Genomic DNA, 24,979 nt, shown 5'->3' with positions numbered 1-24,979 from the left:
TTTTTTTTTGAAATGGAGTCTTGCTATGTCACCAGGCTGATGTGCAGTGGCATGATTTTGGCTCACTGCAAGATTCAAGCAATTTTCCTGCCTCAGCCTCCCGAGTAGCTGGGACTACAGGTGCACACCACCACGCCCCGCTAATTTTTTGTATTTTAGCAGAGACAGAATTTCGCTGTGTTACCCAGGCTGGTCTTGAACTCCTGAGCTCAGGCAATGCGCCCACCTCAGCCTTCCAAAGTGCTGCGATTACAGGTGTGAACCACCGTGCCCGGCCTGGGGTTTATTATTTTTTCTTCCAGAATATGTTTTCTTTTGAAGGCATTTATCTTTAACAATCAGAAAAGAGTATCTAGAAATTCAAATATCACAAATTAAACTCATGACGGTCTCAAATATGAGTTATTTATGCACAATGCAATACTTTCAAGACAAAAGTGGCATAAGCCAAAAAGCACATAGTATGAGTAATTTTTGAGTCTGGATGAAAGTCAGTGTGCCATATGAACAGTAGTTATGTGGAGGTTATTGTCTATCGTCATTCCTTCAAGACTGTCACAAGAACAAGCAGAAACAAGCAGAAAGTCTGGGAAGAAAAGGAAGCAACCACAGATAACAGGAAATTCACCCAATGCACCTCAATCTATTATTGGTTTGGCTTGTAAATGGCAGTTTCAATGAATACATAGATGAGTTACTCAAAAACAGAAGAGGGCCAGATGCAGTGGCTCATGCTTATAATCCCAACACTTTGGGAGGCAGAAATGGGAGGCTCACTTGAGATCAAAAGTTCAAGACAAGCCTGGGCAGCATGGTAAGACCCCATCTCTACAAAAAAATTTTAAAATTATCCAGGTGTGATGGTGTGCACCTGTAGTCCTAGCCACTTGGGAGGCTGAGACAGAAGAATAGCTTGATCCCAGGAGTTCAAGGTTCCAGTAAACTATGATCAAGCCACCGTATTCCAGCCTGAGCAACAAAGGAGACCCTGTCTTTAAAACACACACACACACACACACACAAAGAGAGAGAGAGAGAGACAGAGAGAGTTCGCCTTCCATTTGAGACACTTCGAATTGCCTTTCATACCTCCATTTTTATTAAAGGTCCAAGTTCAAAGACTGCAGGAGTCCCTCTCTTACTCTGAATTCTCTTAGTGTTCCTCACACTTTTATATAGGCCATTAGGACATGGTATTTCTAAAACCACCTGTTCATCACAATAAAAGGATTATTGTAATTTACATTGATCCATGATGTCAATCATGATGACAGTAGCTACTATTTATTGATCCGTTATTGTGACCAGGTCTCAGCTAAGCAAGACCACTGTCAACTGTTGTGGCACTTTTATGTGCCTTCATTTATGGTGCATGTAATCCTCTCGGGGATGCATGGCTTGAGTAGAAAACCCCCACAGCCATTTGTGTTGTGTTAAGTATAACTCTAGGGAGTAGGAAAGGGAAGCTCAGTGACGTCAAATAGCTTGTCCTGGATCAGTCAGCTGGTAAGTGGCAGATTCTGGACTTCCACTGAGGTCTGCCTCCAAAGACAATGCTCTTACTGTATAAACCATAGGCCTACACTAGACAAAGTCATTGGTACAGTCTCATGTGATCTATTATAATAAAGAGTAAACATGGCGTTCAGCACACTGATTGAATAAATTATAATTGGTTAAAGACATTCAGAATTGCAACAAATCTTAAAACAAGATAGAGAGTGAATTATTGAACTCTTGTGCTCTTGAAATAAAAGAGGTCTGTGACTACACAAGATTTTTTTCATTATGTCACATTACAAAGTATTACATTCCACTCTGCGTGGTGCCCAAGGCTCTTTAGGATTGGTCTCTCTGATTCTCACACTTCATCTCTTGCCTCTTCTCTCCCACCCTGCTTCCTCGCAGAATTAGTTACAGTTCCCAGAATACATTTTATGCCTCCCTTCCTCAGCTTTGGTCCTTTGCTATGAACTTTTTTCTTTTTTATTTCTTTTTTTGACTCAATGATCTTCCTCCCTTTGTCTTCATAGCTGCAACTTGTCCCTGAGAATTCAGCCCATACAGCATCTCCTCTAGGAAACTTTTCTGCTTTGTATGCCCCAGTTTAGAATAAGTGTCTCTCAGTGTGTTCCAGTTAGACCCTGTGCACGGATCTAGCCTGGTACTTATCCCACTCTGTACTCACTTGCTTACTGCATTTCTCTGCATCTCAATGATTGAGACTGCCATATTTGTGTTTATAACCCCTTTACCTGGCATGTGCCTAGTGTGTGGTAACCATAAAGGCATTTTGAATAGAAGAATGGGAGAATCAATGAATGGCAAAGGATGTTAATAAAAAGTGGAACTCAGTCTTCCATGACAAGAATAACATGAATGCTAAAGTCTCTTATTAACTGAGAAGAAACCACTGGAGGCATCTCATTCATTTCTAGTCAATTCCACCACCAGGACATAAAAGGATTTTTCTCTATTCTTTGGACCCTTTAGGAGTTTTCCCCCTTTAACGCCTTTCTACCCTTCCTCCATAACAAGGCAATCACCACCATGTCTGTAGTACAAACTACCTGCACACTGGCAAGTTGTAGGCATAAATACTTTGGTCTAGTCAAAACAAAAGCAGATCTGTCAAGAGGAAAGGTCATGGCAAGTGTTTTGGGATGCTTGAGACATTTTGCTTGTTGTCTTTCTAAAGGGCCAAAGAATGACAACATCTGCTTATTGTGAGAGTGTTTTGAGAAAGCTAGCAAAAGTTTTAGCAGAAAAACACCTGGGGCTGGGCATAGGGGCTCATGCCTGTAATCCTAGTACTTTGGGAAGCTGAGATGGGCAGATTGCTTGAGCCCAGGAGTTTGAGGACCATGGGCAACATGGCCAAACCCCATTTCTACAAAAATAAAAAATTAAAAAACCAGCCAGATGTGGTGACACGTGCCTGTGGTCCCAGCTACTAGGGAGTCCAAGGTGAGAAAATTGCTTGAGCCCAGGAGGTGGAGGCTGCAGTGAGCCATGATTGTGTCACTGCACTCCAGCTTGGGTGACAGAGTGAGACCCTGAGATAAAAAGAAGGGGAGAAAGAGAGAGAGAAGGAAAGAAAAAGAAGGAAGGAAGGAAGGAAGGAAGGAAGGAAGGAAGGAAGGAAGGAAGGAAGGAAGGAAGGAAGGAAAAAAGAAAGAAAGGAAAGAAAGAAAGAAAAGAAAAAAGAAGGAAAGAAAGGAGGGAAAGAAAGAGAAAGAAAGAGAAAGAAAGAAAGAAAGAAAGAAAGAAAGAAAGAAAGAAAGAAAGAAAGAAAGAAAGAAAGAAAGAAAGAAAGAAAGAAAGAAAGAAAGAAAGAAAGAAAGAAAGAAAGAAGGAAAGAGAGGAAGGAAAGGAAGGAAGGAAGGAAGGAAGGAAGGAAGGAAGGAAGGAAGGAAGGAAGGAAGGAAGGAAGGAGGAGGAGGGAGGGAGGGAGGGAGGGAGGGAGGGAGGAGGAAGGGAGGGAAAAGAAAAGAGACAAACACACAGGAAAGCTTTACTAGAGAGTCCTTGTCCACTACAACAACGCTCCTGCTTGTTCTTCTCATCAAACAAGGGCGATTTTGTGAGAGTTTCCATGGAAAATTATTAGGCATCCACCTTACAGTCCTGATTTGGCTCCTTCTGACTTTTTCTTTCCTAATCTTAAAAAATCTTCAAAGAGCACTTATTTTGCTTCAGTTAATAATGTTAAAAAGACTGCATCGACATGGTTAAATTTCCAGGACCTTAGCTCTTTAATGACGGACTAAATGGCTTACCAAAGTGTCTTGAACTCGATGGAGCTTATGTTGAGAAATAGTTTCCACTTTTTATTTTTATCTTCTAATTCCATTTTTTAATGAGCTTTTGAAGTTCCCTCATATATCTGAACTTTGTTGAATTTGATATATAATCTGTGCCTGATTGCTTCTGTTCTCCATCTCTTCTGCCCAGCTGCATGTCCCACAGGCTGCCATGTAGTGATTGTTTCAATAGGCTCCTTTAGCTCTGGTGTTCAGGTACCTTCCATGACTGGGGACACCTGTAAGCAGAGGGAGGCAGGAGAGTGAGGTTGAGTTATTGATTTGCTGGCTGCCTCCCTGCTGGGACACTGAGGGTCGACAGTGTCCTCTATTCCAGGCCACAGCTGTCATCAAATGGTGCTCTCCATACCGGTCTCCCACTGAGTCCTAACTGTTCTCTACCCTTTCCTCTTCAGGCGGAGGGATGTTAGGCCTGCATGGTTACTGGCCCCAGAATACCATGGCGCTTTTCCTACACCTTGCCCACTTCTAAGTAAATAATCTGTTAACTCTATTAACTCTCCTCAATTGCTCAGCTTGAGATGCCATCTGTTTCCTGCCAAGACCCTGCATGACACATCACCGATCCTATCTGGGGCCCATGAGGCTTCATGCCTGGGCTGGACCCTCACAGGCTCTAGGCCCCTTCTTAGTCCTTTCTAATGGGGCTTCAGAAAAACTTTCCCATAAAGTCCACTATATGACCTCTCTGTGACTGTTACACAATCTCTTTCCTGGATCTTACACCTAGAAAGCCTTGAATTGACTTCTCCCTTCAACCCTCAGCCCATGACTGTTCGAGAGCACCTGCTTTACACACTTGTTTCTGAGTTTGTTGACTCTTCCAGCTTCTTAGGTTCTTTTGTGTGTTTTTCCTCACACACCTACCTTGCTACCACTCTATCTGGAAAATTCCGTCTGATCCTTTTCCACACTCTATCTGGAAAATTCTCTCTTCTTCATGAGGGTCCCAGTTCTCATGTCACCTTGTCTCAACTAGAAGTGGAATTTCTGCTCTTCAAATGCTGTAACACGTGGCTTATACTTCTCGGTAGCACTTGCCAAACCCTACACTGAGCAGTAGAATTTGTAAAATGCTATACCTTCCCTAGATAATAAATTAAAGCTCCCTGTGAGGGTGATTTTATAGCCCCTCAGATCCAAATATAGTGCCTTACAGCTTATCTGTGCTTGAAAATACATATAGGGTGGATGGATGGTTGATAAATGAGCAGATGAACATTCTTTATTTTTCATTCTTCCTGCTGTGGATCTTCTCAGCTCTGGGAGACCTGTTATTATTATACTTATTCATCAACTTCATGTTGAATAAGATCAACCCCTTCAAAATTCATTTTTTTTAGCAACAAATACTTTTAACTTGGTGCAGAAAAGGGATACAATTAACATATAAACATTTGTATTAGCATTCTGAAAAACTTTTAAGTTGACAAACACAGTAACACTTTGCGTTCCAATTGCACTACAAAATTCAATTTAATAACCCATAGCTTTTATAGCCAGTTGATATTTAAAAAAATAAACAGATCCGTGTTAGTAGAGAATGTCCTAACCAAATTGTGATGCTTTGTTTTTGGTGTTTTGTTTTGCTTTGTTTTTTTAAGAGATGGCATTTCACTCTGTCTCCCAGGCTGGAGTGCAGTGGCATGATCATAGCTCACTGCACCCTTTGACCTCTGAGGCTCAAGCGATCCCCCTACCTCTGCACCCCTCCACCCCTCTGAGTACCTGGGACTACAGGTGCATGCCACCATGCCCAGCTAATTATTTTATTTATTTTTTATAGAGACAGGGTCTCGCTATGTTGCTCAGCCTGGTCACAAACTCCTGGTCTCAACTCCTGGCCTCAAATGAACCCTCTGTCTCGGCCTCCCAAAGCACTGGGATTACAGGGATGAGCCACCACACTTGGCCAAATTGTGGTGCTTTAAATGAAATAATGTGTTAATTGGAAAGTGAGGATGTGTTTGAATATCCTCTATGTTCTACATGCAAACAAGATTATTTTAGATGATACATGATCATACCCTGATAGTATCACTCCACATGATATTTTTTAAATGGAATATGATAATCTTAGAAAAAATGGTTTCTTGATGTAGCTGTGAAGAGGCTGTGATATCATATCTAAATCACTTGCTTCAAAGGACATACTATGGGCAACAGACCTTTAGAATGACACGTCCCCAGTCATGCATATGTTAGATATAATAGCAAAAAAAATAAAAGTTTTTTAAGATATGGGATATTAGAAAAATTTTGTTTTGTTTCTTGAAATTCTTTTAAAATTAATCTCACAACTCCAAATTGCCTCGCTTTTACTGACTTCTCTGAAACTGACTAATACCTAAATTTGGGGCCTCACATTCAGCTACTTTAAAGTTCTGCTAACATTTCCTTCCTAAAACCGTTTCCATTGATTTTTCCCCCTAGGGCTGATTTTCACTGGTGAAAAGTATTTGCTTCCTGGCTTGTCTCTGAAGTCCTTCATCCTTTGTTGTTAGTAAGCCTATCATTTTGTCTTGACTGTCTCATCATAGTCATTATATCCCATTCACCCATGTCTTTAAGGACTCCAACAATTTTGCCAAGTGTTCCTTGTAAACTTTGGTCACACATAACTCTTCAAGTGAAACACTTGGATCTGCCTTGAGAAAAAATAAAGTAGATAACCCTCTATGTCAAATCCAAAAGGATCTATGTACTTAAATTTTCCCTAAGTCAATCATTATTTCAAATCATCTCAGATATCATAATTATTTCAAATGTTTTTTGAGTAAATATGAAAGACTGAGACAGGAAAAATGTATCATTATTAAATAGCATTACATTAAATCATCTTGTCATTAAAACCATGGTACCAGCCTGAGCAACATGATGAAACCCTATCTATACAAAGAGTACAAAAAAAATTAGCCAGGTGTGGTGGTGCGCACCTGTGGTCCCAGCTACTCAGGAGGCTGAGGTGGGAGGATCACCTGAGCCTGGGAAGCAAAGGTTGCAGTAACCCAAAATCTCACCACTGCACTCCAGCCTGAGTGACAGAGTGACACCCTGTCTTAGGACAAAAAAAAAGAAAAAATCATGGCAAGAAAGCAGTGATCACAAACTGTAAAGTCAAGTCTTTCCTAGAAGTGGGACTGGGGTGAGGGAGAAGCAGTGCCTTGTGCTTTGCTATTTACCTCGTATCCTCACATAAATTTCTTTCTTTTGATTTTTGACATCCCAGAATCCCTTTTTAAAGGGGAGGGGGTGGCATTATTATTTTCTCTTGCTGATTAGAAAATTGTAGTTTAGAAGATTCAAATCTAAATCTTCTGAGTTAATATTAAAAATCCTCGAACATTACAATTAGATTACCATGTTCTCTCACTTGAAAATGTGAAAAATGGGTGTTTTAAAATTTTTTAAATTAATTTCAGCTTTGGTATTTTGTTTTTGTTATTTGTTTTTACTTATTTTTCCCCTTTTTTCCCCTCTTGGATCACCTCTTGAAACCTTCTTTCCTCATCCCAGCTAGGCTGCTGCACCCTTTATGACTCAACGGTGCACTGTTAATAAACATTTACTGAGCCTCTAGCCCAGCAGGCACTGTGTTAAGGCTGTTCCTGCTCTCAAGGAACAGGTAACCCTGGGGGAGACACAGTACCCTAAGCGCTTTAACTGAAGTCTCTGTAGATGTGGTTGCACAAAGGAAACCACTATGTTTATGGAAAATTTAAATTTGCAAAGAGCATTACTAGCTTTAAGAATGCTCCATGTCAGACAATTTATATCAAAGCAAAGCAGAACTCTGAAATTTTTTTTTTATATTAATTGTAAGTTTATACTTCATGAGTTCCTGCTTTCCTTTGCCTCTGCTATGCTCCTTAGTAACCTCCACTAGAGCTTCTCAAAAGATTGGAGGTCTCATCACTGAGGTCTCAGATCAAATGTCACCTTGAACATCTAAGCTCTTTCCTGACCACTGAAATGCATGCATGCACAGCAAGTCCCCAAGTCACTTACTCCCTATTCTATTTTCATCATAGCCCTTATCACTATCTTACAATAGATTTGATACGTATTTTCAGTGTTTGTTTGTTTGTTTTTTGAGATGGAGTCTCACTCTGTTGCCCAGCCTGGAGTGCAGTGACGTGATCTCAGATCACTGCAACCTCCACCTCCTGGGCTCAAGTGATTCTCCTGCCTAACCTCCCAAATAGCTGGGATCCACCCACCTCAGCCTCCCAAAGTGCTGGGATTACAGGAATGAGCCACCGCGCCTGGCCAGTTTTTAGCCTTAATTTGGAGTTGACAATGGAACAGCCAATTGAATAGTTATCCAACAAAAAAAAAATAGCCTTAATAGTACTTTGCTTATGAAAACTCTACATTTCGGCTGGGCATGGTGGCTCACACCTATAATCCCAGCACTTTGGGAGGCCGGGGCGGATGGATTACCTGAGGCCAGGAGTTTGAGACCAGCCTGGCCAACATGGTGAAACCCCGTCTCTACTGAAAATACAAAAATTTAGCTGAGCATGGTGGCGATTGCCTGCAATCTCAGCTACTCAGGAGACTGAGGCAGGGGAATCACTTGAGCCTGAGAGGTAGAGGTTGCAGTGAGCTGAGATCTTGCCACTGCACTCCAGCCTGGGTGACAGAGCAGACTTTCTAAAAAAAGAAAAGAAAAGAAAAGAAAACTATATATTTTATTATTTTTATCCTGAAAATGCTCTGTAAAGGTGAGCAATCCTGTGAGGCAATTATTAGACCTATATTAGAAAAAAGAAATGGTAGTGTACAAAGGGCAGGTTGTGTTCATATGGTCAAACAGGTGCTGTCCAGAATTTTTCCAAAGTGATGGAACAAATTTTATTGCTTTCAAGGTGCTATGAAAATTGAAGATAAATATATACAAATAAATATTGTCCTACTACAGATTGAGCTTTCCATTGTCCCCTTCTTGCTGAAATCAGGTGCTTTCATCTGAATTTGAAGAGTGAATCTTATATTGTTTGTAAAAGGAATAAAATTCTTCAGTTCAGCATCTAAACTCTGACATTGCAATAGATCTTCTAATTCTATGATCATTTGTAATCATACACACTCTGCTTCAATGTAAAATTAGTCCATTCAGTCAACAAATATTTATAGACTTCCTACTATTTGCCAGGCACCATGTTAGATGCTTGGTGATTCAACAGTGAACAAAGCCAAGACCCTGCCCTTGTGGAGCTTCCAACTGAATGAGACAGAAAGATATTAATCAGATAAGCACTAATATCTATCTACAAATGATAATCCCTGCTATATAAGGAACATGCTATGTGCCATGAGAACTTATGGGGGAAAGCCACCCTCATCTGGATTTGGAGAGGGCTTTCCAAATGAAGCAACATTCAAGTTGAAATGTGAAGTGATCAGTTGTTGACTAGGTGAAGATGGGAGTACAGAGAGGGGAAAGAGAGTATGTGTGTTCCAGAGAGTGAGAACAGCATGTACAAGAGTTGGGTAAGTTTGCCTTTGCAGCTTAGTGTTATGGCTTTAGGAAACATGTCTTTTGGAGTGCTGCATTGACTTTTGCTGCCAAATAGCTAAATATACTTGGGTTTATGATTATTTATAAAACTATATTTCCAGAAGTTCATGTGTCATAAAGCATGGAAATTTGTTTTTTATTACCTAGTTACTGGCAAAATCAAAATGAAGCTTATGGCATACTAGATACTTTGTGCCAAAATTTCAAACTATTTCAAATTAATTTGGTCATTCCGACATTAGAAATGGAACACCATGAAACAAAGAAACTAAGCACAGAAAGCTAAATATCCAGAAAAACTTTAAATACTGTTAACCAGATGCTCTTTGTGTGAGCCAATTCCTTTTGAAAATGTCAATGAGGGCTTTCAACAGTTTTCCATTGTCATATCTGAATTGTGCATTCTTTTAGGGACAAAGGAGGAAAGGTTAACCAAAGTCATAATTTATTAGCCTACTTTCCAGATATGCTAACTGGGTTCTGGTACACTGTACAGTTCTGACTTTTGATCACTTACCCAGTAAACAATGGAAAATACATGGCATGATTATTCTGCTACCTTCAACAGTTGTAAATCAAGATGGCCAGCCTCTCATCGAAGGAAAACTTAAAGAGAAGCAAGTCAGATGGAAGTTCATCAAAAGGTGGAAAACACGCTATTTTACACTGGCTGGAAATCAACTTCTGTTTCAAAAAGGAAAGTCTGTAAGTTCCTCCATCATCTTTTACACTTGCATTTTTAAGGTCTTGATCTCCACCAATAGCTAGACATTTTGTCTTAAGTTTAAACTCTGATACTTTTTCCATCTCCATTTCACCATCTTACAGCATTGTTTTCTCATATATGTCTGTGTCTAGTCTGTTTATTCCTATGTTAGTTGGTTCACTGTCCCCTTCCAGTTTAATTTTTTTTTTTTTTTTTTTTTTTTTTTTTTGAGACGGAGTCTCGCTCTGCCACCCAGGCTGGAGTGCAGTGGCCGGATCTCAGCTCACTGCAAGCTCCGCCTCCCGGGTTCACGCCATTCTCCTGCCTCAGCCTCCCGAGTAGCTGGGACTACAGGCGCCTGCCACCTCGCCCGGCTAGTTTTTTGTAGTTTTTAGTAGAGACGGGGTTTCACAGTGTCAGCCAGGATGGTCTCGATCTCCTGACCTCGTGATCCGCCCGTCTCGGCCTCCCAAAGTGCTGGGATTACAGGCTTGAGCCACCGCGGCCGGCCCCCCTTCCAGTTTATTATGGAAGCTTGTTTTAGTTGACTTTAGTTGTTTTAGTTGAACTGCAGAGGGACTACTAGGTCTTGACTCAGACACCGTGCCCTTTGTTTCCTTGTGGACCATGTACACAAATTCATGACTTATGATATTGGCTCTAATTTTTTATAAATATAGTTTATAATTGGAAGTGGGGGTCCAAAAAAGGAGGACATAGGCAAGGAGGAAAGAATGGAGGCTGATTTACTTTAGGTACTTTTTATAGTCAACAAAGTTTAATTCTGATTAAAATATTACTGTCTTTCATCTATTTAATATTCAGTTAATGAATATAGTAGAATTGTGATCAAACTAATAAATATTTAATATAATTTTCCATTTGAATAAGATGCTCAGTAATTATTTGTATTGTGAATTTTCAGTGGAAAATCTCTGAAGTAGCATTCTATTCCAATCAATAATGCAAAGTTATCCTCTTTTCAAATTGGTTCTATGTATCATTAAACTCTACTGATTCAGGATCAAGAAGAATCAAATCTTGACCTACTTCTTGAGTATTTTAAAAATAATCATAATGACTAGCATTTTTTCAGTGCTTACTATGCAACACCTTGGATTGCCTCTAACAATCCTCAAAATAATCCTATTAGGCCACCACTGCTATTATTGCCATTTTACAGATGAGGAAACTGAGTCAAAGAACCTGATCGGATTGTCCAAGGACAAAGCTAATAAGGTGAGAAAGGATATAACTGAGGTCAAGATCAGGCAGTGTTTCACCAAAGCATGTTCTTAAATGAGTTTACTGCTTCCCATGTATACTTAAAATACAGAGCCACTGGCAAACTGTACTCACCAGGGATCTCCATAGAAACAGAACCAATAGGATATATAAAGACATATAAGAGATTTACTGTGGGAATTGGCTCATGAAATTATGGGGAGTGAGAAGTTCCATGATATGCTGTGTGCAAGCTGGAGAACCAGGAAAACTGGTGGTGTAATTCAGTCTGTGTCCTAAGGCCAGAAAATTAAGGGAGTCAATGATATAACTCCCAGTCCAAGGCCAAAGGCCTGAGAACCTGGATATGGGGGTGAGCTGCGGCGAGGGATGTAAGTCCCAGAATCTGAAGGCCCCAAAACCAGGAGCTCTGATGTCCACAGGCAAGAGAGAATGCATGTCTCAGCTCAAGAAGAAAGAGCAAATTTATCTTTCCTCCAACTTTTTATTCTATCCAGATCCCCAATAGATTGGATGATGCCCACCCACAATGGTGAGTGTGGATCTTCTTCACTCAGTCCACTAATTCAAATGCTAGCCTCTTCCAGAAACACCTCACAGACACATACAGAAATAATGCTTTCCCAGCTGTCTGGGTACCCATTAGCCCCGTCAAGTTGACACATAAATTTAGCCATCACATAAACCAAACTGTATGAATTAATTAATGAAAAGTGGTAAATTAGTTAAAAATTATAATTCATTCTGGACCATATGCACTATATCTTTAGAGACCTCATTATAAAACTTACTTGAGGCGGGGCACGGTGGCTTATCCCTGTAATCCCAGCACTTTGGGAGGCCGAGGCCGGCGGATCACAAGGTCAGGAGATCAAGACTATCCTGGCTAACATGGTGAAACCCCGTCTCTACTAAAAATACAAAAAATTAGCCGGGCGTGGTGGCGGGTGCCTGTAGTCCCAGCTACTCAGGAGACTGAGGCAGGAGAATGGCGGGAACCCGGGAGGCCGAGCTTGCAGTGAGCCGAGATTGCACCACTGCACTCCAGCCTGGGCGACAGAGCGAGACTCCGTCTCAAAAAAAAAAAAAAAAAAAGACTTACTTGAACATTTTAATCAACAGGAATCAAATATCATGTATTTGAATTATGGCAAATTCTGACCAGTGTTCTTTTAATTAATAAGACTTCTGTTAACTTTTTGGATGAAAAAAAATTTTTTTGTGATACCTACTGTGTACTCATGTTACTTTCCTCATCTGTGTGTATTATAACATATACAGATGGACTTTTCTGAGGCTCATCTTTTTGAAAGGGCAGTTCAATTTAGACAGCTATTGGAAATTTAAAGAAACTTTTTTTTAGCATAGGTTCACACTAAAGCATGTTTAAAGTATTTAAAATGACTATCTGAATTTTCTGTTTTTATTCAAGAAATCAAGAATAGAAATGGAGATGTAGTAATTTTCCAGATCCCTTAAGACAAAGCAGAGTCAATCTATAAGAATGTTTTTCTGAACTCAAATAATGACCTTTATACTTTCTGATTCATGGCTTTTTAATAAGGTTTAAAGAAAACACAATTTTATAATTATTATAATAACTCGTTTGACATGTTTATCAGGAAATAATGGTCTGACATTCCATAACTCTTGACAAAACTTGCAGCTCAAATAGTGGGAAATAATTTAATATAGCATGAAGGCCACAGCAAAATACTTCTAATCTCCAGGGAAACAATAACCTACCAGTGGTCAACAGTCCTGCTGAAGCTTCAGGTCCTTGTAAAAGGGCCCCTTTTAAATGAAAGAAATGTGCATTTTAAAATGAGAGCTGAGGTTGAAAGACTCTAATGGAAGACTCTAATCTTTCACTTTTGCATTTTTAAGACCTTGATCTCTACCAACCAGCTAGGCAATAGTGTCCTTTGACTTTCTATTACTGTCTCAGTTGATTCACAATCCATCTTTAAATTACTATGGTAACTTTTTATTTTCTTATCAATCTCTGTTCTATGCACTGCTTCAAAGAAAGGCAATTTTATTACTGTCAGATACTTACTGTAAACCAAATTAGGCTAGCAAAGTATTGTCTAGTGTGTATGTCTTCAAACTTTATCCTGTGTACCCTAAAAGAATTTTGAACAATCTATGTAATACCTTGCAACATTTTAAGTTGCAGCAACACTTTTAACATAAGTTTAACATTTGCCCGGACTGTAATTTCTGTTGAATTGTAAATATTGACATTTTAAAACAAAAGGATTACATCTCTCCATTAAATGTAACCACTGGATTAAAATACAGTAGCAGTTTAACACCTAACACTATTTTTTAATACATAAATTAACTCTTTTTTATATAGAAATGTCCACATTGTTTCTCTTTTTCTTTGTTTTGAAATCATGTTTCTGTTCTACCTCTATCACAGCATTTTATCCTGAATGGCATTTCATTTTTCACTGAGTAAAACTGTATGTATAAATTGAAATTTGATTGTTTGAATTTCTTGTGACCATCCGTCTCCAAGTGTAATTTTTTCTGACTCAGTTATCTTTTCAAAAAGTTATATCCTTCATGAAAATACCTAAGTATAATGCCAAGCTTAATAATTATTAAACATTAAAAATTGAAATATTATTGAAAATGCACCTCATAATGAAATAGATGAAGAGTGATTGCATTGCCTTGGCTGATGGATACTTCCCTGATGTCAATAGTTGGAATTGCTTTTTTATTTGGTGTTTCTGAGATTTTTTTTTTACATTGGACAAAACATCATAGAAAGTATGGGATGAGTGAAGAGGTTGCTTTTTCATTGCAAAGTAAAAGGAGGGTGATTGCAACAGGAGAGGTGGGCAAGGAGAATTGGCAAACTTCTCAACCACAGGTACTTTCTTTAGTAGACAAAATGTATTCATATTAAAGACCTGAAATTGCTTCAAAGAAATATCTGACCCCTTAAAATTATTCGTCTTAGCCCAGGCGATGACCTTGGTATTGTAGAGATCCTTAAATTTTTGCTTTAATAAAAGGTGAATGTAATATCATTAAATATTCCTTCCCTTACTGTTTGTAGACGAAGCATGCTTCCAAAGCTGCAGAGAGTTTCAAAAACAGTTTGGTCTATGGGAACACTGGAAACCTCTCTATTCAATTAAGGTTTGGCAAAATCTTTCTCAGAGGTAGCACAAAGGAAAATTCAATTTCATGCCTCCCAAACTACCCGAAATTATAAGTTAATAGCACTCCAAAATGTACCATTGCACCTTGCTCTATTAATATAACGTTAATAGAAAATGAAAGAACTCTGAATTTTTCCCAAATCCCGCTTTATAATAATATTCTATAAATTAGTTATCTTGTGTCAACTTATGATACTCTAATAAAGGCCCGATTGCTCACTCCTTCAGTTATTCTAATGATTCTGAGGCCTTAGCACCCAAAATAACAAAGGTCTTGAGCTATAAAAAGTGAAAGGATTCTGGCCCTCTTAGAAAATTCTCCAGTAGCCAGAGATCCTTGCCTACAGTAACAGCCAGCCCATATTCTTTTCTTCCCATGCCTTTCAGAAAGATGACCCTGACGACTGCCCAATAGAACTCAGCAAAGTGCAGAGTGTGAAAGCTGTGGCCAAGAAACGCAGGGACCGCTCTCTCCCCCGGGCTTTCGAAATCTTCACAGACAATAAAACCTATGTCTTTAAGGCCAAGGATGAGAAGAATGCAGAAGAATGGCTCCAGTGCATCAATGTGGCAGTTGCCCAAGCCAAAGAGAGGGAAAGTAGAGAAGTAACCACATATCTGTAGGGATTTACAAGTCAGCCACGACAACTACACACCACAGGCATTGTATTATCAATGCCAATGTCAAGAAAAAGAGCTAAACTTACCAAGCCATGTTGTTTTTTACTAAATACCAACGGAATTCCTGTCCTTTAAGAAGAAGGGCCTAAAATGGCAGGATTCTTAGTAAATGTCATACTCTAACAGCTTTAGTATTGACTTCAGAATATATCTGATGCCTACAAAAATAAAATAAAATAAAATAAAATAAAATAAAAGGAGCTAGAGAGTATGCCCTCAGACAGTGTGGGGCCAGGAAGGGAAAAGTCACTGATAAAAGAACCTCTGTAGATATGTCATTTAAAACTATGAGAAAACAGCATGAAAAGATGCCTGAACTATCCGTCTTGAGGAAAGATTAGCACTTCTGATGAAAATCACAGTCTGTCAAAGGTATTAAAAGAAAAATTTTTTTAAAAACCCGTTAGAAACATTGAACTAATGTACACTGAGAAAAACCATATAACTTACTTATAGACATATAATTACATGATCCTCTCTTACTACAAATGAGGCTAACACATGGTAAAATGGTTCTCAAGTCAGTTATGTCATTAAATACTTCTCTTTCAGAATTATTTAATTATTCTCTTTAAGTTCATTTTATATAATCTACAGTTTAGATGCTTGGACATATATCCTGCCCAAGGCACTAAGTTTAATATAGAAAAAGGATAGAAGCCATTTTCTCTATCTTCAAAATAATGTGCCATCTCCATTAAAATTAAGACTTTAAAGTTCTATAATTTTTTCTTTGTATTCAACCTTTTAATACCTCCAAATTACAAATATCTATTTTTTCACTACATAGATATATAATTACACTATGATAGAAAGAATGCCGGAGTGATTCTCAATGATCCATGCCTTGGTATAATCCTCTCCCCCACTGAGTGTTGGTGGGACATGTAACCTGCTTCTAACCAACAGAACATGGCAAAAGTGATGGGGTCATCTCTCCCATAATTATGTTACATTATATAGCAAAAGTGAAGAGAGGTTGCAGATATGCATAAGGTTTCTAATCAGTTGACTTTGAGTTAATCAAAGAGACCCCCCTGGGTGGGCCTGACTTAATCAGACTAGTCCTTTAAAAGAGGGTAAACAAGTCAGAGACTCTCTCTCCTATTAGCCTTAAATAAGCCAGCTGCCATGAGCTCTACGGCTGGAAGGAAATGAGTTTTGTCAACAACCATGTGATCTTGGAAGAAGCATCTGAACCTCAGATAAAAGCCCAGCCCCAGCCAACACCTTGGTTGCAGCTTTGTGAAACTCCAAGCAGAGGACCCAGCTAAATCACGCTTGGACTCCTGACCCACAGAAACTTTCAGATAATAAATGTATGCTGTTTTAAATCTAAATTGTGGTGATTTGTTATGCAGTGATAACTAATACAAAAGCTAAGTTGGGCTACATACAAGGGATTACTTTTTCCTTGAAATTTATTTATTATGTTGTCTAGTATAGAAACCTAGAGAAAGACTATGAATGGTCAACACCTTGACCCTCCTGCTAACTTACTAGGATAGGAAATATAAAAGAGACCATGTTTGCAAAAGGAAACAATTCCATTTTAACAAGTAAAGTTTGAGGGTATTGTGAGTCACAGAATTTATTACACATTGGAAATAGAGTTCTGGAGGTCAAAATTCAGGATCACTGGATATATAGGTAGTCGCCAAAGATGCAAAATTAGATGAAATTACCCAGAGAGAATAACAACACAAAAGAATTAATAAGGGTTCCTTGAGACACCAGCATTTAAGTAAAGGCAGCTGGTGTAGCTGATTAGTGTTCAGAGATGATGTAGACCAGGGGAAATGATGTCACAAAAGCCAAATTAATATGGATTTTTCAGGAAAAACAGACAGGGCAACAATTTGAAATCCTGAAGAGTAATCACTTAAGATAAAACCTGACTTTCACAATCAGGAAGCAATTGGTGTCATTGGTAAGAACAATTCCATTGGAGTAAGGGAGTAAACATTACATTTTAGTAGGCTGAAGAGTCAATGGGAGGTTAGGAGTTTAAAGCAATAAGTGGACTATTTTTTCAACAAAATGGGGCTACGATGAAAGGGTTAAGATGGAGCAAGTATTTTCTTGCTCTTTTTAAGATGAGTAAGAAGGGAAAGATGAAGGAATTAAAAATACAGAAAGAAAGAGGAAAAAAGTTACTTTGCTTGAGTAAAGTTTCTAGAAGTGATAGGAAAGGATTAAAACTCCTTTATTTTGCAGCCATTAACTGAGCACCTACTAAGCAACAGTTGTCATGTTTGGCCTGTAGATACAAAGATAAAAGACACAGCTTTTCTCTTCAAGGGGTTTAAAGTTTAGTGAAAGAGACATACATGTAACAGAAATGTAAGTACTACGTGGCAAGTGCCTTGATGAAGGTATGCACAGGGTCCTGGGGAAACACAAGAGAAGGCACCACTGTAAGCAACTTTAAACTCAGAATGGACTCCCTCACTTCTTCCCAGAGGTGATAGAAAATGAGCTAGTCTCAAAGAACTAGTAGGATTGCTGTGGGCAAACAAGGAGCAAATGGTCAGTAGAGTGAACCACGCTGCAAATGCAAAAGAGGGAGAAGGAACATGGTCCATTTGCAAAATGTAAGTTTTTCCCTAGGGTTGAAACATAAGGGGTGTATGGAAAATGGTTCAGAGTGATGCTGAAAAGGCCTGCAGGACCACAGGATGTAGGACTTGGTTCCAAGCCAAGGGTCTAAACTTTTTCCTTTACATGATGAGGCATTAATTTGTGTGGCAGCAATAAAGATAAAAAAGAAAAAAAATTTAAATAAGATGATGAAGCATGATTAAAAAGTTTTGAGCAGATTTGCATTTAGAAAGATTATCTTAATAGTGGTAGAGAATGGATTATAAGAATATCAAAAATTGTAGCAGGGAGACCATTTGGGAGGCTCTTCTAAGGTAGTGAGGACCTGGACTCATGTAGTAACAAAGGAAATAGAGATAAATGAACAGGCAGGAAAAATACTGGTTTAGGAAAATGGACAGAACACTGGTGGATTGGATGGAGTTGGAGTATGGGAATGGAAAGGAAGGAGTTTCTACTGATCCCTAGGTGCTTGCTTGGGAAACTTGGTAGATGATGATGGTGATATTCACTGAAATAGAAAAATCAGAAGCAGCAGTTTGAGAGGTAAAGCAGATGGTAAATTTAATTTTGATGTATACATTCACGGTATAGATAGGGGACTCACCTTGGATTAGATGGACAACTCCTGTGAAGTTGGGCAGGAAAAGGATGAGAAGGAGTATAGTTGTAAATGATTCTCTAAATATTCTTTTAAAACCTACCACCCCATTCTTAAGAGTCAGTGAATAACTCTGTTTTAGTCAATTAGGAACAACTGGTAACAGACAAACACTAACAAAGTATTAGGTGACGTTGCATTAGCTATTAACAATTTGAATGCCAACAGTGTGCTTAAACCCTTCATAGCAGAGAGCTTGTGGTAAAACAGTGGCTATGTTGAATGCTTGGCCTAAAAAAGAAGAGAATGGCCCCCTCAGCTGAATTTGTGGAGAAAGAATTATTTTTACTACTTGCTACAAAGTCCTTGTGATTTAATTAACTGGATACCTCTAATCTAGAACATAACTCTCAGTGCCTTTGAGCCAGATCTTTAAAAAAAGTGAATGTGTGAAGTATAAATAATGAACTTTCTGGTTTCATTCCGTGATGCAGTAATTCCAAATGTAAGTAAATTCTCCTGGGTTCAGAATCACACTAGGAATTTCAGAATCATCAGCTTCCCGCGAATATTTCTGGCACTTCCACCCTGGTTGCTGGTGAGTTTACCACAGACCGGTCTTTCCCAAGAGGGCTGCCATTTCTGATCCTGATCTAAGAAGAAACCACTTTCCTAAACATGCTTAAACCTTTAAATATGTTGGTACAAATAAAATTATAATCATGGATAGAAATTGAAGTGGTTTTCATTTTAATTTTTATTCTTTTTCCCTCCCAGATAGCATTGGAAATATAAATGTTTATGTATGAGAAGCTCATTGAGCTATTTCTTGAGAAGCTGGAGTTTGGTAAAAACAAATATTCAATACTTTTCTAATACTGAGCTTTCTGGAAAATCCTTAGCTGGTGATGTCAAGGGGCATTTACTGGGTCATCTTCAACTCACCTAATTTCCATAGGCACTCACAAACCTGTCTGTGGTGATGACTTTTTCTCAGACATAAATAAAGATTACATGTTTAAGGAAGCATTACCCACTTTAGGAAACAATTGTGAGATAAGGTGAGAGAATATGTGAGCTGAATTCAAAGTGCATTGCAGACAAATAAAGACCATGGTTTAAATGCCCTAATAAGGATTTCGAGTTCCCAAAACCTAAATTTTTAGAAGAGAAACCAAGAAAAAAACCAAACTGTCATCTTGTTTCAGAATAGCACCAGAGTATAGATCCCTTGGAACAAATCCTTCCCAAAGATGCTCCTGAAAGACAAAGAGGTTGGAAAATTCAGAAGACGTCTACCAAGGTAGGGAAAGGGGCACAGGCTCTAGGCACGTGAAGAGTCAAGCCCTCTCTCTTTCAAAACTGGATTACCAACCTGAGCCAGTTATTCATCTTTCATCCCTGGATTGGGGATAATACTATCCACAGAGTGGAACTGATGTGAGGCACACGTGTCTTGCAAAAGCGTAAAACCTATAACCTTAACCAGCAGAGAACCTTTAACATAATAAGTGCTTGAAAAAGACACTCCAGTTTCTATGTACCATTAAGTAACTATGATGCCATGTCTTGATGATAATTACATGTTGATGTCTTCCTTTTTAAGCAAAACATTCAGCGGTTGCTTTGCAAGACTATATGCAACTGTGGTCACTTCAATGTTGGCTCTTTTGTTCACTAATACCGCATTTCATCCCACTCCTCTGCTTCTGTGCTTTTCTGTGTACATGATAACTTTTTGTTTCAAAGTCAAACCAAATTGTAACCTGTTTAAGACATAGTAAACAGCAATTAGCCCATGTGCTGTCAACCATCCACATATCTGAATAGATGTGACAACACAAAGAGCTAAGATAGCATTTGCACATCAATAGGCAATGACAGAAACCCCATCACAGCCATTCCCAGTGCATAACGATTGTAAAACATGTACTAATTTCAGAGATATTTAAGTGTGGGGGAAGAAAATGTAAAGCAGTTTGTAAAAGGAAGTATTAAGAGTTCCATACAGGCTTGTTTCACAGTAATCAAAACTGTGTGTTAATATTTTTGTGAACAGTAGAGCATATTGCAAATGTAAGAAATTTTAAAACATAATGGTTAAAATGCCCCCAATGCACCCATCCTCAAAGGTATGAGGTCAGCTCTGCCTGTAGTTGCTTACCCTGTCTTTTGACAGGACTAAGGATGGCTGATGTCCACAAACAAGCCATGTTTCTGGTGTCTCTGTTTCCCCCTACTAGTGCTCTCCTTTGTCCAAGTCCCCTTTCCTGAAAGGGAAGCTGGGTAAAGAATGGGCCAAGATGGCAGAGATGGAGGCAGAGTTGTACGTGGTGTGTCTTTTTATTTTTTCACTTTTATTTTAAGTTCAGGGGTACAAGTACAGGTTCATTACATAGGTAAACTTGTGTCATGGGGGATTTGTGGTACAGATTATTTCATCAACCAGGTATTAAGCCTAGTAGCCACTGGCTATTTTTCCTAATCCTCTCCCTCCTTCCACCCTCGACTCCCCAAAAGGCCCCACTGTGTGTTGTTCCTCTCTATGTGTCCATGTATTCTTATCATTTAGCTCCCACTTATAAAAGAGAACATGCAGTATTTGGTTTTCTGTTCCTGCAAAGTACATGATCTTGTTCCTTTTTGTGGCTGCATGGTATTCCATGAACCACATTTTCTTTATCCAGTCTATCATTGATGGGCATTTAGATTGATTCCATGACTTTGCTGTTGTAAATGGTTCTGCAATGAACATACATGTGCATGTATCTTTATAATAGAATGATTTATATTCCTTTGGGTATATACCCAGTAATGGGATTGCTAGGTCAAATGGTATTTCTGCCTCTAGGTCTTTGAGGAATCATTGCACTGTCTCCCACAATGGTTGAACTAATTTACATTCCCACCAACAGTGTAAAAGTGTGCCTTTTTCTCCACAACCTCACCAGCATCTGTTGTTTTTTGACTTTTTAATGATAGCCACTCTGACTGGCGTGAGATGGTATCTCATTGTGGTTTTGTTTTGCATTTCTCTAATGATCAATGATGAGCTTTTTTTCATGAGTGTTGGCCACATGTATGTCTTCTTTTGAGAAGTGTCTGTTTATGTCCTTTACCCACTTTTTTATGAGGCTGTTTGTTTTTTGCTTGTAAATTTGTTTAAGTTCCTTATAGACGCTGGATATTAGACCTTTGTTGGGTACACAGTTTGCAAAAGTTTTCTCCTATTCAGTAGGTTGTCTGTTTACTCTGTTGATAGTTTCTTCTTCCGTGCAGAAGCTCTTCAGTATAATTAGATCCCATTTGTCAATTTTTGCTTTTGTTGCAATTGCTTTTGGCATCTTCATCATGAAATCTTTACCTGTGCCTATGTCCTAAATGATAGTGCCTAGAAAAGCCCATAGTCTCAGCCCAAAAGATTCTTAAGCTGATAAACAGCTTCAGCAAAGTATCAGGATACAAAATCAATGTGCAAAAATTACTAGCATTCAACAGTCAAGCCAAGAACCAAATCAGGAACAAACTCCCGTTCACAAATGCCACAAAAAGAATAAAATACCTAAGAATACAGCTAGCTAGGAAGGTATAAGATCTCTACAAGGAGAACTACAAACCAGTGTTCAAAGAAATCAGAAATGACACAAACAAATGGAAAAACATTCCATGCTCATGGATACAAAGAATAAATGTCATGAAAATGGCCATACTGCCCAAAGCAATTTATAGATTCAATGCTATTCCTATTAAACTACCACTGACATTCTTCTTGAAACTAAAGAAAACTATTTTAAAATTCATATGTAACCAAAAAAGATGTTAAATAGCCAAGGCAGTCCTAAGCAAAAAGAACAAAGCTGGCAGCATCACGCTACCTGACTTCAAACTATACTACAGGGATGCAGTAACCAAAACATCATGGTAGTTGTACAAAAACAGACACATAGACCAACAGAGCAGAATAGAGAACCCAGAAATAAGACCACACACCTACAACTATCTGATCTTCAACTAACCTGACAAAAACAAGCAATGGACAAAGGATTCCCTATACAATAAATGGTGCTGGGATAACTGGCTGGCCATATGCAGAAAATTGAAACTGCACCCCTTCCTTACACCGTATACAACAATTAACCCAAGATGGATTAAAGAAGTAAATATAAAACCCAAAACCATAAAAATATATGTCTTTTACCCACTATCACAGATTGGGGACCCTAGAGGTGAAATTAGAATGGTGTCTGAGGCGGAATTCCAGATCAAGCAGGAGGAGCATTTCCAGAAGAGATCTTCAAAGTCAACCATACCAAAGACAGGAATAGAAAGGCAAGGCCTAGAGTCAAGTTGGAAGTTGGAGAAGCAGGGAAGAGCAGAGGGAGGCACAGAGCAGAGTGAGTGGAGTGGGCAGGGAGCTGCATGAACTTCAGAAGAGCAAGACAACCCTTATGGCTTGATTTTTATAGGTACTTGCCTAAGTGAAGTGCAGGGGGTTTCTGTTAAATGTGTTTTGATGAAACAGATTCACCTCCTCATAGATGTCCTTCTATTCCCTGGTTATGCAAGGCCCTATAGCCATGTGCTCAGCACAAGAGGCAACCAGCTCTGACGATAACCTTAGCTCATGGGTCCCGCCATGAGAACCCCAGCCTTGTCAGAGCACATTCCATAAGAACTTTCTTCTCAAGTCCCTTGCCCCTGCACCCCAGTACTATTGAATTTGTCTACTTCAAAGAAAACTTTTCTGAGAGCATGGGGGCTGGAAATCTTGGAACTTTCTATAAAATGATAATCAGATGCATTGTGTTTACATAGCTTATTTGTGACTTTATGGACAAATCTTTGAAAATCTTACATCAAATTTAAAAATGCATTTTCTCTGTCTTTCAAGCAATAAAAGGATTAGAATTCATTTTGGTACTGAGAATCTAGAAAAGTTATAAAATTTTCAAATAATGTAAAAACGTAAAGTACTCAAACACATGGTAGACTCATTCATGCCTAGGAATAACAGCGCTCCATGAGACCAAACTGGAAATTAAGGGGGAATGGGTGCTAATAATAGTAAATTCTACTTTTTCCTTTTGTGAATTATTCTATAATTATTTTTTGCCTTGTTTTATTTTTTAACTACCATTTCACTAACATTAGTAGAATATCCATAACACACACATATATATATACACATTTACTATTACACAGGTATTATGACAACAGAACTATTGTTTTCACATGTGCTTTGTAGAAATCAATCCTATTACTTCATTATCTTATATTCTATTTATATCCTCTCTCTCTCTCTCTCTCTCTCTCTCTCTCTCTCTCTCTGCCAGCATTTCATGTAATCAGAAGAAACTTTTATGCGTGTTCCATTATTCTTAATGGAGATCCACTTCTATGCACCAGATTTCCTTTGGGAGTGTTCTGTTCCCTCTTAATTCAGAGCTATCACTATATGAGGAAATAGTCTAAATGCCATTTCTCTTAAGAGAGAGAAACAATGATTCTGTTTGCCAGACTAGCTCATAAACACAAAAACCAGAAGAAGGTCCATTTTTAAAATTTAGCCAAAACCACAGTTTGGAAATGTCTGTTTTGGAAAATGAACCATAATACTAACAGTATGTGTTGATTTGAGAACATTTTCATCAGGACTCTCCCAAACTCTTCATGGAGGGATATTGTATAATTTTCCACATAAACAACTCTCATCTATATATTCATGTTTTTGGTATCACTATAATACTGTCATCTCCTGAAATCCTGAGGTTATACCACCCTCAGGTAAATATAAATCAAATTCCACGGCAGCCAATAGTGTCACAGTAAGGTTCCAATGTAACGAAGCCACTAGCAGAATGTGTGGCAGCTAAATAAACTAGGCCAAGTCCTTGTAAGCAAGGAGATTTGGCATTTATCATTCAGTTAACAGTATCACAGGCTATTGGAGTTGGAAGAATCTTAGCACTTGCCAGGCCCAACCTCCCTGCCCCATGGAGAAGTCCCTTGTTTGTCATCATTGGCAGGTTGCATTCCCAGCTGCTCAAACCCTTCTAGGGACAGAGAGCTCATTACTTTATCATCAGTTCTCATCTTTTTAAAATAATTTTGTTCTGTTTATGAAAACATTTATTGCAGAAAATACCAAAAACTACTAAAATTATAAAAATTATTTATAATCATCTGATCATACAGAACTCCAAAAAATAGAAATGTTCAAATATAATTCCCATTAGGTTATTCATACCATATAATTATTTTCTGGAAAATTCTGCCTTTCTATCATTTCTAACCTGCAGTCCAGGTTCTCTCTCCTGCAGCCAGATATAATGTCTGCTCCCTCTTCCCCAAGACAACCTTTTACATAGTTTGATTCAAACATTCATTCAACAAATACTTATTAGCCAGGCATGGTGGCACATGCCTGTAGTCCTAGCTACTCAGGAGGCTGAGGTAGGAAGATCACTTCAGCCCAGGATTTCAAGGATATAGTGCAGTATGATTGTGCCTGTGAATAACCACTGCACTCCAGCCTGGGCAACATAGCAAGAGAAAGAAGAAAAGAAGGAAAGGGGGGGGGGGAGAGAGAGAGAGAGAGAGAGAGAGAGAGAGAGA

General features: G+C 38.7%; 1 protein-coding gene across 6 annotated transcripts in view; it reads left to right on the top strand.

The window, feature by feature from the left end:
* The window catches only part of VEPH1 (ventricular zone expressed PH domain containing 1), a 247,970-nt gene extending 222,995 nt beyond the window's left edge, over positions 1-24,975 (top strand). For 4 of the 6 annotated variants that reach the window (XM_050779843.1, XM_050779847.1, XM_050779842.1 and 1 more), the window contains 2 exons: positions 9,917-10,053; positions 14,869-16,502. In XM_050779843.1, the coding sequence (XP_050635800.1) occupies positions 9,917-10,053; positions 14,869-15,105 (374 nt within the window). In that variant the 3' untranslated portion in view covers positions 15,106-16,502. Of the gene's footprint in view, positions 1-9,916; positions 10,227-14,868; positions 16,503-19,572 lie in introns of those variants that run through there. The other 2 variants (XM_050779846.1, XM_050779845.1) reach the window with 2 other exon arrangements.
* Positions 24,976-24,979: the final 4 nt, after the last annotated feature.

Source organism: Macaca thibetana, chromosome 2 (assembly GCF_024542745.1).
Source record: "Macaca thibetana thibetana isolate TM-01 chromosome 2, ASM2454274v1, whole genome shotgun sequence".
Lineage (NCBI taxonomy): Eukaryota > Metazoa > Chordata > Mammalia > Primates > Cercopithecidae > Macaca > Macaca thibetana.
Note: the sequence above shows the minus strand (reverse complement) of the source record. Positions and strands in the feature narration are given on the sequence as shown.